Source organism: Mytilus galloprovincialis, chromosome 7 (assembly GCF_965363235.1).
Source record: "Mytilus galloprovincialis chromosome 7, xbMytGall1.hap1.1, whole genome shotgun sequence".
Classification (NCBI taxonomy): Eukaryota; Metazoa; Mollusca; class Bivalvia; order Mytilida; family Mytilidae; genus Mytilus; species Mytilus galloprovincialis.
Window position 1 is genome coordinate 41,067,951 of NC_134844.1, and position 15,502 is coordinate 41,083,452.

The 15,502-nt window shown below is 32.0% G+C and overlaps 1 protein-coding gene across 1 annotated transcript; it reads left to right on the forward strand.

The window, feature by feature from the left end:
* The first annotated feature begins 44 nt into the window (after positions 1-44).
* LOC143083000 (uncharacterized) lies at positions 45-11,970 on the forward strand. Its single transcript, XM_076259083.1, has 6 exons — positions 45-462; positions 5,411-5,571; positions 6,617-6,801; positions 9,687-9,822; positions 10,817-10,946; positions 11,680-11,970. The coding sequence occupies exons 1-6, from the start codon at positions 78-80 to the stop codon at positions 11,766-11,768; spliced, it is 1,086 nt and encodes a 361-aa protein (XP_076115198.1). The 5' UTR covers positions 45-77; the 3' UTR covers positions 11,769-11,970.
* Positions 11,971-15,502: the final 3,532 nt, after the last annotated feature.

Consider the following 15,502-nt stretch of genomic DNA (forward strand, 5'->3'; position numbering starts at 1 on the left):
TTTTTGTTGTTTTCGGAAGCTTTCAGGACTTTTTACCGATTCACTGAAGAATACCGAGGACATTATTTACTGACAACATGGACACGGAAGCAGTCGAATTTATGTTCTTTTTGAAAAGGAATGTCTCTGAATTAAAGAGACTTGGTTCAGAATGGGGCATGACAACAGATGAGATCAACGCATGCATTGACAAAGCACTAGAAAATGAGGCTGATGTCCCAAGGGAAAACGAGAATAGGATTACAGCAATGGAAATATGGCTAAGATTTAGCCAGGGTGTGAAAGTAATGTTCAAAGTGATTTTAATCACATTCACTGTCTTGTTTTGCGTTTTTATGTTAGCCTCCTACCATGAAGCAACTGGAAATTACGTATCGAAGGTTCTACAGCCATATGGATATGATGTGTTTCGTGCTATTCGTCTTGCCACACTGCCTCTTCATAAGATGGTGAACATAACATGTAAGAGGAAAAATAATTCAAAATCTGTAGTTGGTTTTGTTGATTCAATTATTTATAGTGTTTAATAGATTCCATAGTCAGGCCTGTACACAGGGAATCTGGGTCTATCACCAAATTTATGTTGATGTTTGCACCCATGGTCGTTTCGCGTACCCTCCCTATTTCCAAGCTTTTCCTGATTTATTCAGTGTTATTTGGACTAACCTATCTCTAGAATTGTTTTATTCAGTTTTATATTTTTCCTCTTATTGTCCTTGGTGGTCTCTTTTTTGCATTCTTAGTGTGTGGGAGGACATGGGTTCAATCCCTGGTTGGGTCAAACTAATGAATGAATGACTTGGAAAAAGGAATATAAAGCTTCTTAATTTGGCTCCCAGTGCAAATAAGTAATAGATTGTAGGTAAGACATGTCAGCTTGTGTCTGTCTACTCTAATACAAAGCAATCATGAATGTTCATTTTCATAGTGCTGTAATATATTTTCCTCTTGAATATTTTTTTAATTTCCAATTGGATGTTAACCACCCATCCAAATGTGATACATGTACATACATGTGTTTCCTTCTTCTTAAATTGTCTAGGGAATTTAGTCCTTTATTCTTGCATCAAATGCATTACATAAGTGATTAGCACAAATTGTCAAATTGTTAATCACTGTTATCAGTGTTAACATGTTAACACCTGTGATCAGTCTTGATTAAAGGTAATTGAATTAATTGATTAATTGTCCACCTAAAATATACATGTATATTACATTAACATGATTAAGGCTGCAATATACAAATGTACAGCAAAATGACATGTAATTCATGACATTATTTATAACACTTAATAAATTATAATTTTTATTTTTGTATTTGCAAATAAAGACCTTAAACATGTTAAAGGAGGTCTTAAAGACTTAATGTACTTATAACATGTATAAAACAACTATTTTAGTTGTTTTACTTCAATTTTTTGTATATATATATTATACGCCTGGGCCAAAATGCAGTGAACATTTGAACTGATTGCAATATTGAACCTTGAACATGTTGAAAGGGGGGGGGGGGGGGGGATTCAAAGATTACGGATCACTTAATATTTAACAGAAATAGTTCCTATAAAATAAGGACAAACAATATATAAACAGCTGGGCTGCAATTGTTTCACAAAAGGGAAATGATATGGGAAACATATATTTAATGTTTTTTAATTCCTTTCCAGATGAAAACCCCCAAAATGAGATTTCTTAGTGGGTATTCATAGTGTAAGATAATTTGATAAGCCAATATAAAAGAATGTGTAGATGGAAAATAATTTTAAAAAAAGCATGTAAGATTTTATATATATATTGAATTTCCAAAATCAATAATACATTGTAACATAATGTTGTATATCATGTATATACTACAAGTAATGTAAACATGGAATTGAGAAAAAGAAACATGAGACTTTTTTAAAACCAGATGTTGTCATGGTTGTTAAACAACATGATTTGTTTTACTGTTATCGAGAAAAGACAATGGCATATTGATGATATTCATAGGATAAGTACAAACATGTTATGTGTTCACAAAAAGAACTTTGAGAAATGTTCCAGTAGTTTCAAAGGCTTTGAAAAATCAACTGAACATTTGGTCTAGTAAATCAATCTTAACAGGACTCAGTGGCGGATCCAGAATTTTTCATAAGTGGGGCCCACTGACTGCCTAAGAGGGGGCCCACTCCAGTCATGCTTCAATGATTCCCAATATAATCAACCATTTTTTTTTCCAGAAAAGGGTGCCCCCTCTAAATCTGCCTCTGGAACTGTACTCTATGACATATGATTTAAACAAAATAAAAAAAAGTACTTATCATATGGTTAATTAAGTAATGCATTTCAATTTGGAATAGCAAAGAACACCTAAATATTTGTTTTCTTCAAAATCCTAACAATAAGGACAGATTAACATAAGCACTTGTTGCTTGTTTCTTAATCCTATTTGTAAATGTGAATATACATTGTAACTCGTATAATTCATAATCAAATATTGTTTACACTAAGGCCAAAAAAGTAATATGTGTGTTTCCTATTACATCTTTGAAAAAAATAGGGTAGGTAGGTCATTTGTAGGTAGGGATTTTTTTTTAAAGAACAGTAAAATATCTTTAACACTTAGTATTTGGATATAAAACTTCTAAAGAAGAATATTTTGACTTTAACTATTTTTTAACAATTGTGGGTTTTTCAATTTACAAAGCCTACTACATATCTGATCAATGTTTTCTCAATTTTTCTCAATGAGTTCAAAAGAAGAGTATGTTTGAAAATTAAAAGTAATGTTTTAGCAACTATTAGAAAACATATGAATAGTCATTATGACATATTAAGTGATTAAGTGATATTATTTAATATACATTTGATGTACAAAATGTAATATGTATTTTATAACTAATCACTATCCTGAGTGTTTAGTGGATTGTAACAGGGAACATCAGGAGGAGCTTGGACTCCTGAAGGATATTGTAAAAAGTCAGTGTTTGAAATTAATATTTATATATGTTGTTAAAAAAAAAAAAAGAAAAGAGTAATGCATATCACTTTTTTAATAACAGGACATGCCCTAAATGTCCAACGACCTATGAGACAGATTAACATAAGCACTTGTTGCTTGTTTCTAAATCCTATTTGTTAATGTGAATATACATTGCAACTCGTATAATTCATTATCAAATATTGTTTACACTAAGGCCCAAAAAATAATATGTGTGTTTCCTATTACATCTTTGAAAAAAATAGGGTAGGTAAGGTAGGGAGTTTTTTTTTTATTTTACTTTTTTTTTTAAATTGAGTCTATGAGAGAGACATTTGTACTTTAACAGTGCTTTTCATAATATTGAAAAATGAAGAAAAAAAAAATAATGTACATGTAGGCTATTTTTTTAGCTTTAAAAAAGGGAGGGTTTAGTAATAGAAAACACATATTTTTTTTTTGGCCTAACTCTATTTTTCTCAAACTCTGTTGACTTGAAACTTTCAAGTTATCCCAAACTTTGTCTCATATACATGGTAAATGTATTTATTTTGACTCCTGATTAGTTGAAATTTCCACGGTCTTGCACCAAAATTTCTGGTCCCATTAACCCTTTCCCTTTCAGGCATTTTAGACCTTTATTCATCGAAAAGACACTATCAAAGTTCAAACGAATACTGCATTCCCATCAATGGTCATGCACATGCCATGTTGGGCTCAAATGAAAGATGATTGGTCAAATATTTCAGAAAATTAAGTTTGAAGATAATTCGTCCTTTTTTTAGTCACATGGTATATTTCCAAAAGTCACGTTACTGTTGGAGAAAAAGTAAAAAATACGAAATCCTTGGACAAAAAGTCGTGCAGAGACATATTGTTGCGCTAATAGGGTAAAGTTTTGGTGGAAACACAATGCCTCGAGTCTGTTAAAGACTGACTAGTTATCATACTGGCATTAAGAGAGGCATAATGTGCTATAGGCCTTGAAATATAGATGTCTGTAACATTCAAAATAACTGATTTTAGATGCTCTTTTCATCCAATTTCAAACTTGGACACTAGTTTTTTGTCTAAATTGTTTGCAATCGATCAGTAACCTAAATTTTATTTTTTACAAGGGAAAATTCATTGAATCACCAATGCTAGCTTGATCAGGCACACCCTGGACCGCGCCCGATGGAGCAAATGGGGTAAAAAAAAAGGGGGGGATTTGGCACACACTCTTTTTAAAAAACATTACGTAGGTTTTCATTTTGAAATTAAAAGTAAAGTTAAGTTAAGTTACATTTAATATAGGAAATAATTTTTCCAAAATCCGGCAGTGAGATTCGAACACGCAATCTTACTGCCATGGGATAGGTCAGCACACCCTGCACTACTGTAATCATTTGTATTCTAATTTCTTTTGCAGAAAAAGATGGAAATAGAATTAAATCAAAAGAAATCAAAATTTTCTCAAAGCACTAAATTACATGTATACGAACTACAAATCATGCTCAGATTGTAAGATTGATTAGTCTTAGGAGATTTAAAGTCTAGATAGTTGTTCTAGATATTTATTCAACGAGTACAAAATGAAAAAGTCACCATATTATGATTATGTTATTATAATATAAGACCATTTCATACAAATACATCAGTATCAGCCTAAAATATCAATCCCCTTCCCATATTTATTTGGATTTTTTTTTAGCCCTACCAGGCTTAAGAAAGAGTTGTGTCCCTAGTTATGTCATATTTATTTCTGGTATTCCTTTTAGTTGTTCTATAGTTATCTTAAAATATTTCTTTGTTCAGACTGACTTCGAGATAATTAAAGTCAACTGTATGCTCAAATTGTCATTCAGGTACTGGTACAAGTATTAAGTTAGAATAGTTGGAAGTACTTAGTCTGTTGCATTCTATATACATATATACAAATCAAAAGTTGAAATCTGGTTGCTTGAATTGTCTCTTTGTATTTCATTAAATTGTGTTGATGTAGATTATTGGTAAAGGTCAAGTGAAAGCCCTTGATAGATTTGACAGATACATGTATTTTATATCAAAATAAAAACATGTTTTGAGTAACCTGTGTCTATGTCTGTGGTTTTGCAGAGTTTAAGCTAGGATATTGAGGGGTTTAATTTAGTCACTTCTGCATGAAAATATAGAGCTGATTCAGTTATTGCATGGGCTTAAAAACATGGTAACAGTAATGTTTAACTACATACTTGTAATTACTCTTATTATCTTCCAATTTATAAAAGAGTCAATGAAAACCTTATTGAAAATTTGAGGGAAATTGTTGTAAAAATATATGACTGTACCAACATTTGCCAAAAAAATGAGCATACATTTTGCTGATTCACATCAGTTTAAACATGTAAAAAAGTTTTGTAAAGTTTTGAATGGCACTTAAAATCGTTAACCATTATTACCAGTCTCATTTAAAATGTTACTTGTTTTCAGCTTATTATGATGCAGAATGTTTATTGGACAATCCGTTCTTCAGGGAGCCAACCCAGGAATGTGACCTGTGTATGGATACCCATGAAGTCAAGCTGATGACTGAATCCAAACATTGGCTTGTCAAGAGACATTGCCAGCAACAACAACCTTTTGTTTTCAAGGTATTCAATTTTTATGATGATCATGGTGCTTGTTTGTTCATATCTTTAAGTTCACTTAACCTATGACCTTATAAACCAAAATAGCATTGTGCACCACCTACATAAATTCTTTTATTCAAATAAAATGTAGAAAGCCTTACAGCAACACTTTAGAGACTGCTGGCCCCCAAAATGACAAAACCATTCAAACAGAAAAACCAATGCTTTAATTGTTCATATCTTTAAGTTCACTTAACCTATGACCTTATAAACCAAAAATAGCATTGTGCACCACCTACATAAATTCTTTTATTCAAATGAAATGTAGAAAGCCTTATAACAACAACACTTTAGAGACTGCTGCAGAAAATTAATTGATCGACATGTTCCAGTGCAATGGCACTGTAATCAGGATAAAAACAAATAATTGTTGAAATATTTCCTACACAAGAATATGGCCATTTCTATTAGTATGCAAAGGATAGTGGGAAGGGGAGGGTTTAGGTATGCATTTGTGAGCTCTTCAAACAGTTTTATTAGATATAAGAAGATGTGGTATGAGTGCCAATTAGACAAACCTCCATCCGTCACAATTTGTAAAAGTAAACCATTATAGGTAAAAGTAAGATCTTCAACACAGAGCATTGGCTAACACCGAGCACCAATCTATAAAGGGCCCCAAAATGACTAGTGCAAAACCATTCAAACAGAAAAACCAATGCTTTAATTGTTCATATTTTTTTTCTTACTTTGATGTATTTTCAAATTACTATATTTCACATATTTCTAAGTGAGAAGAGTGAAAATTGCTAGACCAAAACAATACTCAGGTATTTACAGATTATAACACAATTTTGAGCATACTTTGTAAGAAAAGAATTCAAAGAAATTGATTATTCTATGATATCAAGAGAATGTGCTCAGTTGAGTAAATGCACGACAGTTTAAATTTATGTAAGAAAAGTACATGAAATTGAAAATTAACTTTCTACATTTTAATATCAGCATCTACTGTTTTGATGTGATTCAGACGTGTATTTATGTATTTTATTTTTACATTACTTAGCCAAAACTGGTTCCAACTGTAACCTTTGAGGACGTGGTAGATCTGTACAACAAGAACAAAGGTGTACTTGATACATCAGTAGCCAGGTTTTATTCTACAGACCAAGAAGTACCTGACATTGGCAGTTTGTTTGGGTTGAAAGACAATGATAACTTAAAGAAGAAAACAGGATTAAGTGTGCACTGGTAATACATTGTTTATATATATATACACCTTATACATTATATCTCATTATTGTTAAATTTTTGTCACCGAAGAAGGCCATTTGTTGAGCCGAAATATTTGCAATTATTGTATAATTTATATCATCTGTTCAGTTTTTCCATCTTTGTGCAATGATATTCAACACTTTTTAGTGTTTTGTTTTCCATCTATTTATCGGTATTGTTACACAATCTTTCAGACTCATATAATTTTTCCTGTTTGAGCAAAGCAATAGACCTGTGAATAGCCTTTGATTTGTCTCTGAATAATATACAAGAATAATTTGTGAGTTATAATTTCATAAGAAACCTTTTTGTCAAGCCTTCGACTTTTGTCGTAAAGCAAGACATAGCAATCCTACATTCCGGCGGCGACAGTGTCTACAAATATTCACTCTGTGGTTGAGATTTTAATAACTTTCTTAAACTCTCCTGGATTTCTAATAAACTTGGACAGAAGCTTGTTTATGATCATAAGATAGTATCCAGATTTCAGAAGTATATTTTGTAAAATAATAAAATCCATATTTTCATTATTTTATTCTTAAATGGGTACAGTTTTTCTGCCAGGAAACATAACATTCACTCTGTGGTTAAAGTTTTTAAAATTTTAATAACTTTCTTATACTATCCTGGATTTCTACCAAACTTGGACAAAAGCTTGATGATCATAAGATACTAAGTATCCTGAAGTAAATTTTGTAAAAATTGTTTTCCTATTTTTCCGTATTTTACCTAATATAAATGGACTTAGTTTTTTCTGCCAGGAAACATTACATTCACATTGTTGTTAAAGTTTTTAAAATTTTAATAACTTTCTTAAACTGTCCTGGATTTGTACCAGACTTGGACAGAAGCTTGTTTATGATCAAAAGCTAGTATCTAGAAGGAAATTTTGTTAAAACTTTGGTCCTGTTTTTCTGTATTTTACTTGTAGATGGACTTGGTTTTTCTTCCAGTTAACATTACATACAGTCTGCAGTTTAAGTTTTTAAAACATTAGATTGATAAATTGTCCTATATTTTAACACACTTGGATAGTAGCTATTTACAATAAAAAAATAGTATCTTGAGGAATTTTTTTAATATTTTTTCCTCATTTTTGTTTAGCCTGTGAATAACAGCAAAAGTAGGCAGGGACACCTTATATAAGAAAGCCAGATTTTGATTGGGTGATAGCCAGTGTATTTTTCGCATATTCTATTATTTTTTCCTCCTTTCAAATGAATTTGCCTGTTTTTCACCACTGCCGGCTAATTTGCCTCAAATACAGTGGTACATGTATTGGCCATTGTAGATATTCCTTTTTTACCCTCTGGAGCATCTTCCTGCCAAAATTTACGAATTTGAAGTTACATAAAAAAGCAAGCTAACGCTTATTAGTAAATAATTCCTGCGGTTCTATGATAATACCAACTTATCCTCAAAATTATGCAAGAAAACGTGATAATGAATTACAGCTTTCAAGTAAAAAAAAATATCTTCACCTGTACAGTTTCAATCCAAATCTATTTATGGAGGGGTATTTGTGAAAAATACAAGTTAGGGGACCGAATTTCCCTCGCCTAGCACCTCAGAAAATTTTACAATACAAACCATTTCCACAGGAATAAATATTATAGTATATGTTCCTAACGGAATAAATGGTATAGAATATTTGTTCCAACAGGAATAGATATTATAATAATGTTTATAACAAAGTTTCATTGGAATTTCTGTTAAGCGGAAAAAATATATGTTGACAGCTCAACATCTACCTATAATTTCTGTAGTCATCTTAAGTGAGGGATTAACAACTAAATGACATTAAGAGGAAAAAGAGAGAGGTTTTCTCCTTGTGACATTTCTGAATATAACTTTCATATATTTCATTAGTGATATGTTGTAAAAAATGTGGTTTACTTTACAGCTGATCTATCCAAGTCCAGTATAAAATTTAAGCTTGCTCAATTGATAGGTGAACCATGAATTCTTTATCAGCTTTTGGTATGGTAACAAAATTGTAAATCAGGTTAAATTTTACCCTTGTCAGAGGCAGATTTAGAGGGTTTTTCAGGGGCCCCCCTTTATTGGTAAAAAATTGATTATATAGGGAATCACTGAAGCATGACTGGAGCTAGCCCCCTCTTAGGCAGTCAGTGGGCCCTACTTATGAAAATTTATGGATCTGTCTCTGCTTGTCTGTTTTTACATCAGTCAATCTGTATGTCCTAAAATTGGTTTCTTTTCTCCAACTTTAGTTTGCCTCAACCGAATGGGATAAAACTTTTACACTACACAATGCTTATTACCACAAAACTCAAATTAAGTACCAATTAATTTAGGTAAGCTCACTTCTACTGTTTCTGAGTTATGTCTCTTTATAATGTTTAATGCAAGTGGGGGTATCATCTGTGTCTGATGCATGATTCCCCATTTATTCATAAGGTCATACAGATTAAAATGACCCAAAGATGGCTATGGTGTTTGAATGATCTATGATAAATATCCTGTCAACACTGAGGTTGTGTGTTGGAATCTTCCTCGTGGCCCGGTGTTTTCCACCCCTTCAATAATTGACTATTAATGCCATTTGGTGGTTCTCTTTCAAAACTCTACTGTCCTTCACCAATAATAGAAACTTACCACTATGATATAGCCAAAGGTGCTGAAAGTGGTGTTTAACACCTAAAATCAATCAATTGGTGTCAACTTGTCAAGCAAACATGTAAATTTAAATTCATTTCTTTGTACATACTCATGTATAGGGTCTGTATTAATAATTTATATGATTTATATTACATAGTTTGCCTTAATTATAATGTTTAAATGATGAAAATTGTGTATTTACAAGTACTGATTTCAGTGCCACATATTTTTTTCTTTAGGGTATCAAAGAACATGGCTAGTAGCCAGATATTGAGGAAGATGTTTCCAAGACCAGAATTTGTTCCTCCTGAATCAGAGGTGGCTTTAGAGAAGACACTGTACATAGATGGTCCAAAGTCACAACTATTTGAAGTAGTAGGTTTAAAAAGCAACACAATAAAAATTATTTGTTTGATTTATATGCCATTTTGGGTAATGTTTTTTAAAGGGGTGGGTGAAAGGTTATGTTTGAAATAGTCACCTAATTCTTATTCATCTCAACTGAAGCTGGGTTTTTTTTCATATAACTTATTGAAAATTAAACTGTTTCTCAAATGTGCTAACTATTAAATAATTTTGAATATAGAAAACTAAAAAATGAAGTCTCTTTTTTCATAATTTCTAAAATACTTTTAAAAATTGTACCATTGTGATGTTGTAAAGATGAAGTCCAACTTAATTTATTTTTTTCTCTTCTTTCTTTTGTTTCACTGTTCTTTGTAATTGAATGATCTTTGTACTTTGAGGGCAAAAATGGGCTTTACTGCCAATATTGAAAAATATTTTTGAAAATCAAACAGACTATGTGCACTTCATACATGTGAACCTTCCAACAGGAGTAAAATGATCCTGTTTATCTACTATGAACTTTATTACAGATTTGAGAATATGTATGGCTGACATTACAGATTTGTATATAAATGGCTTATAGCTTATGTTTCATATGAGAATATGTTTGACTTGTTTTCCATACTTGAGAATATCTATGGCCTATCTATATAATACTACTAAAGGAAGAGACTGAGCTGCAACTCCTCAAAAACTGTATAAAGTCAGAAATATTGGTGATATATGAGTTGTAAATGTAGTTTTTTGTACTTTCTAAATTTTACTTTGAAATTATTTACTTTTTCACAGAAAACACACATTTTTAAGAAAATATCCAAATTTGGAGATCATTGACGATCTGTGTCTTGTATGCTTTTGCGCATGCTCAGTCAACATACTGCCTGCGAAAGTAAAACACTCTTTGTTTCACCACTTTCCCAATTGTACCTCTATTTTGCGGGCATTTTCTAGTATTATTAATTCAATAATATGTGTGGCTTATACAACTGATTTTAGAATATATGTATGGCTTTTTTTGTAGATTGGTGGGTTCTACCAAGCTGTATTTGTGACCATAGTGAAGGGTAATAGAAAGGCTGTATTTTCATCAGTACAAGAATGCAGTGATGTTTGTTCCCCTCTCCATGTTGATCTAAAGGAAGGAGACATAGGTTAGTATATAGAATTTTGTTTTAAGGTGGTACATAACACTACATATAGATAACAATGTAAAATTCAGCTCAACATTTTAATCATAATATATTAAGGAAAGGATAAGCTTCTCATTGATCAAAATTAGTGTTTGTCAAACTGCCATGTATCCAATGAAACTGTTGGTTCAAGTTTTTTGAAATTTTTATATTTTTGTCAAAGAGTCAAAGGTAAAATAAAAAAAATACTGAACTCTGAGGAAAATTCAAATAGGAAAGTCGCTTTGAATAACGCGCGTAGCGGGTTATTTAACAGTGTGAAATACCTTGTTTAGCAAAATATTGTTTTGGTGAAGCTGTTGCTGTTGCTCATATCATGCACTACATTTATATAAGAAGTTTGAAGCCCTAACACTTATATGTTAGACAAATTATAAAAAAAAATATAAATATTTCTGTCTGACAGCATAATGTCTAATTTACAGCCTTCTATTTAAGATATGTTTTGATTTTCAAATTCAAGGACCTTTTATATAATGATATTTTTACTTTTCAATGTAAATTTCTGTACCACTTTGAAAAGAGTACAGTTCCTTTTATAAGTTAAAATATCTGACTTCAAAAGCAATATATAGACAACAATGTGCTATGGAAAACTATTTATGTAGTCTTTGAGCATTATATGTAAAAAAAAAAAAAAACAATACCCATAGAAAGAAAGAAAGACTTATAATTTTATGATTTATTTTTTCAGTGGTATTTGGTCCAGGAATGTGGAGACTCAATATCATGCCTAATATGGAAGATACCAGTATTGTTTATGTTGGATCCTTTACAGTGTAGTCAATGCCTGACAAAGAAACAATGAACACTGAACAGATATAACTTTTAAAATCTTTGTTAAAATTAATCTTAAAGAACCAATCACAGTCCAATCTTCTCTTATTCAAATTGTTACAATGCTTTTAAAATTATTGACTATAAATTTTGTTCTGGTGACATAATTTTACATTTCTTATGCAATAAAAGACTCTCAATGCATTAATTCATTGCATACTTTTCATTCTTTGAGGAGTCTCAGTTGTTTCCTGGAGCTGGATACAATAAAACTAAAGCAAATGATATGATTATCTTTGTCTGGAAATCGTAAAAACAAATTATTAAGAATTTTTGATATGTGTGTAATAAAATAGAGAATGGGAATGGGTAATATGTCAAAGAGACACCAACTATACCAATGGGTCTTCAACAAAGCAAAAAAATCCTGTACCCGTTGTCATATAGTATATTCATTATACCACATGGTATTTTGACCCCAGGCCATTTTTCCATATGGTATTTCGAACCGCATCATGGAAAATTGAACCCCCCTGTTTAAGATAAATAGTATTGCAGATTGGAAGTAGTATTACTATGTAAAAGAGTCAAAATAGCTAGAGTTTTTGAAATTGGAGATGTAAAAGGGGGAGGTAGGGTCAATATACCATGTCAGGGGGGTTCAAAATACCATGGCTAAGACAAAAGAAGATTTTCCGTTCTGAACTTTCCGTTTAGGTGAAGCAAAATTTCAGTGCTACCAGAAAATTAAGTTCATATCTTCCATTTTATATGCTATTCCCTTCTTGTTTTTCCTATTATAGATACATGGTTGTACCTTACAAGATAGTTATTGAATCAAGAGTTTTAAATCTTTATGTTGAAGTTATCCATTCAAAAGTTTTACTGACACTTTTAATAATTTGGTTAAGAATTATTGGATTAAACATCATAAATTTGCTCTTTTTGTTGTAACCAAAACAGCATTCTATTTTAAACCTTAATCCTAATAAAATTGAGAAAGGAAATAGGGAATGTGTCAAAGCGACAACAACCCGACAATAGAGCAGACAACAGCCAAAGGCCAATAATGGGTCTTCAATGTAGCGAGAAACTCCCGCACCTGTAGGCGTCCTTCAGCTGGCCCCTTAAAAATATGTATACTACATGTAGTACAGTGATAATGGATGTCATACTAAACTCCAAATTATACACAAGAAACTAAAATTAAAAATCATACAAGACTAACAAAGGCCAGAGGCTCCTGACTTGGGACAGGCGCAAAATTGCGGCGGGTTAAACATGTTTATGAGATCTCAACCCTCCCCTTATACCTCTAGCCAATGTAGAAAGTAAACGCATAACAATACGCACATTAAAATTCAGTTCAAGAGAAGTCTGAATCCGATGTCAGAACATGTAACAAAAGAAAATAAATTAAATGACAATAATACATAAATAACAACAGACTTCTTGCAGTTAACTGACATGCCAGCTCCAGACCTCAATTAAATTGATTGAAAGATCATGTCTTCATTATATGAATATCAGGCACAATCCCTCCCGTTAAGGGTTTAGTATCATACTATCATAAAATATATGAGAAGAACATAACCCGTGTCATGCCAACAACTTGTATTGCTAAATAATTGTTTTTCTTGTAACGGACCAATTTTGAATTGTTTTATGAATGAGTTATATCGTTTGACCTGAGCTTGATCCATCTGCTTGATCCAAAGCTATCATAATTGGATTAGTTTTTGATTCACTGAACCATCTCTATACATGTACCAACTATGGAACTTTCTATTGTAATTGAAGGTCTGAAATTGGCGGATAGGAAGGTATATAATTAACTACAGGCCCAAAGCAGTCTGTGTTGCTCACCTTTTATAATAATCTATGCATATATATTGAATACGGTTTCTGTTGGGTTTTTTGTTGAGTCTGCAACTTTTGTTGCAGAAAGCTCGACATACGGATAGTGTTCTGGCGGCTGCGGCGTTAGCTTACTTCTTGAAAGCTTTATATTTTAGAAGGTGAAAGACCTGGATGCTTCATACTTTGTATATAGATGCCTCATGTTACCAAGTTTCCGTCAGTCACATGTCCAATGTCCTTGACCTCATTTTCATGTTTCAGTGACTACTTGAAAAAAAAGTTAAGATTTTTTGTAATGTGAAATTCTCTCTTATTATAAGTAATAAGATAACTATATTTGGTACATGCGTATCTTGCAAGGTCCTTATGCCCGTCATACAGTTTTCACTTGACCTTAACCTCATTTCATGGATCAGTGAACAAGGTTAAGTTTTGGTGTTTTGTCTATTTTTCATATACTGTATGCAATAGGTCTACTATATTTGGTGTATGGAATGATTGTAAGGTGTACATGTCTAGCTTGTATGTGTCATCTGACCTTGACCTCATTTTCATGGTTCAGTGGTCAAAGCTAAGTTTTGAATTTTGGTCTTTTTATGCCCCACCTACGATAGTAGAGGGGCATTATGTTTTCTGGTCTGTGCCTCCGTTAGTTCGTCCGTTCATTCGTTCGTCCCGCTTCAGGTTAAAGTTTTTGGTCGAGGTAGTTTTTGATGAAGTTGAAGTCCAATCAACTTGAAACTTAGTACACATGTTCCCTATGATATGATCTTTCTAATTTTAATGTCAAATTAAAGTATTGACCCCAATTTCATGGTCCACTGAACAAAGAAAAAGATAGTGTGAAGCTCAGGTTAAAGTTTTTGGTCAAGGTAGTTTTTGATGAAGTTGAAGTCCAATCAACTTGAAACTTAGTACACATGTTAACTATGATATGATCTTTCTAATTTTAATGCCAATTTTAAAGTATTGACCCCAATTTCACGGTCCAGTGAACATGTAAAATGATAGTGCGAGTGGGGCATCCGTGTACTATGGACACATTCTTGTTATCTAATACTATATGCAATAAGTCAACTATATTTGGTGTATGGATATATTTTATGATATCAGTCCCTCAGATTGAATTTGACCTTGACCTCATTTTCATGGTTCATTGCTCAGTGTTAAGTTTTTGTGTTGTGGTCCGGTTGTTTTTTAGGTCAACTATATGTGTTGTATGGAAGAATTGTTAGCTGTACATGTGTGCCTGGCATGGTTCATCTCACCTTGACTTTATTTTTATGGTTCAGTGGTCAATTTTTAGTTTTCTGGGTTAATGTTAAGTTTATGTTTAAATTGTAATAAAGCTTTATATTTAGGGACTATCAACATAATGATAATGATTAGTAAAGAAGGCGAGACATTTCAGCGTGTGCACGCTTGTTTTTTATAGTAAAAGTATATGGGCCTCAAAAGGTAGTCAACCCCTTTTGGAATTCTATTCAAAAATTATTTGAGTAGTGGTTTTCAAAACACTGCATAATCTGTTTTGATCTCGAAAGAAATACTTCCAAAAGTTCTTAAAAACTTACATTTTCTGTGACATGTTCTGTCTGATGCAATTACTGAGGTAAAACAATAATTAGTTAAGACAAAACTGTAAAAAAAGACATGCAAGCTATTCACATTTGGTTTCTAAGGGGTTAATACTCCCAATGATATTTCTGAATCTATTGAAAAAAACATCAATGTAAAATCCACTTTTTGGAACCTTTTATAATGGGAGAGACTTTCTCAAAATCTAGCCGAACTCGTGATAAGGTAAAAGCATGTTTACTACACTTACAAAGAAGCTGTACAAATAGACATAAAACATATGCACACGCTGATATGTCTCG

What these genes read in the sequence shown, in the direction of transcription:
- LOC143083000 (XM_076259083.1), top strand. Translation starts at nt 78, where the DNA reads ATGGACACGGAAGCAGTCGAATTTATGTTCTTTTTGAAAAGGAATGTC. An exon ending in TAAGATGGTGAACATAACAT is followed by an intron (nt 463 to 5,410) that starts GTAAGAGGAAAA and finishes ACTTGTTTTCAG; the next exon opens with CTTATTATGATGCAGAATGT. An exon ending in TCTAAAGGAAGGAGACATAG is followed by an intron (nt 10,947 to 11,679) that starts GTTAGTATATAG and finishes TTATTTTTTCAG; the next exon opens with TGGTATTTGGTCCAGGAATG.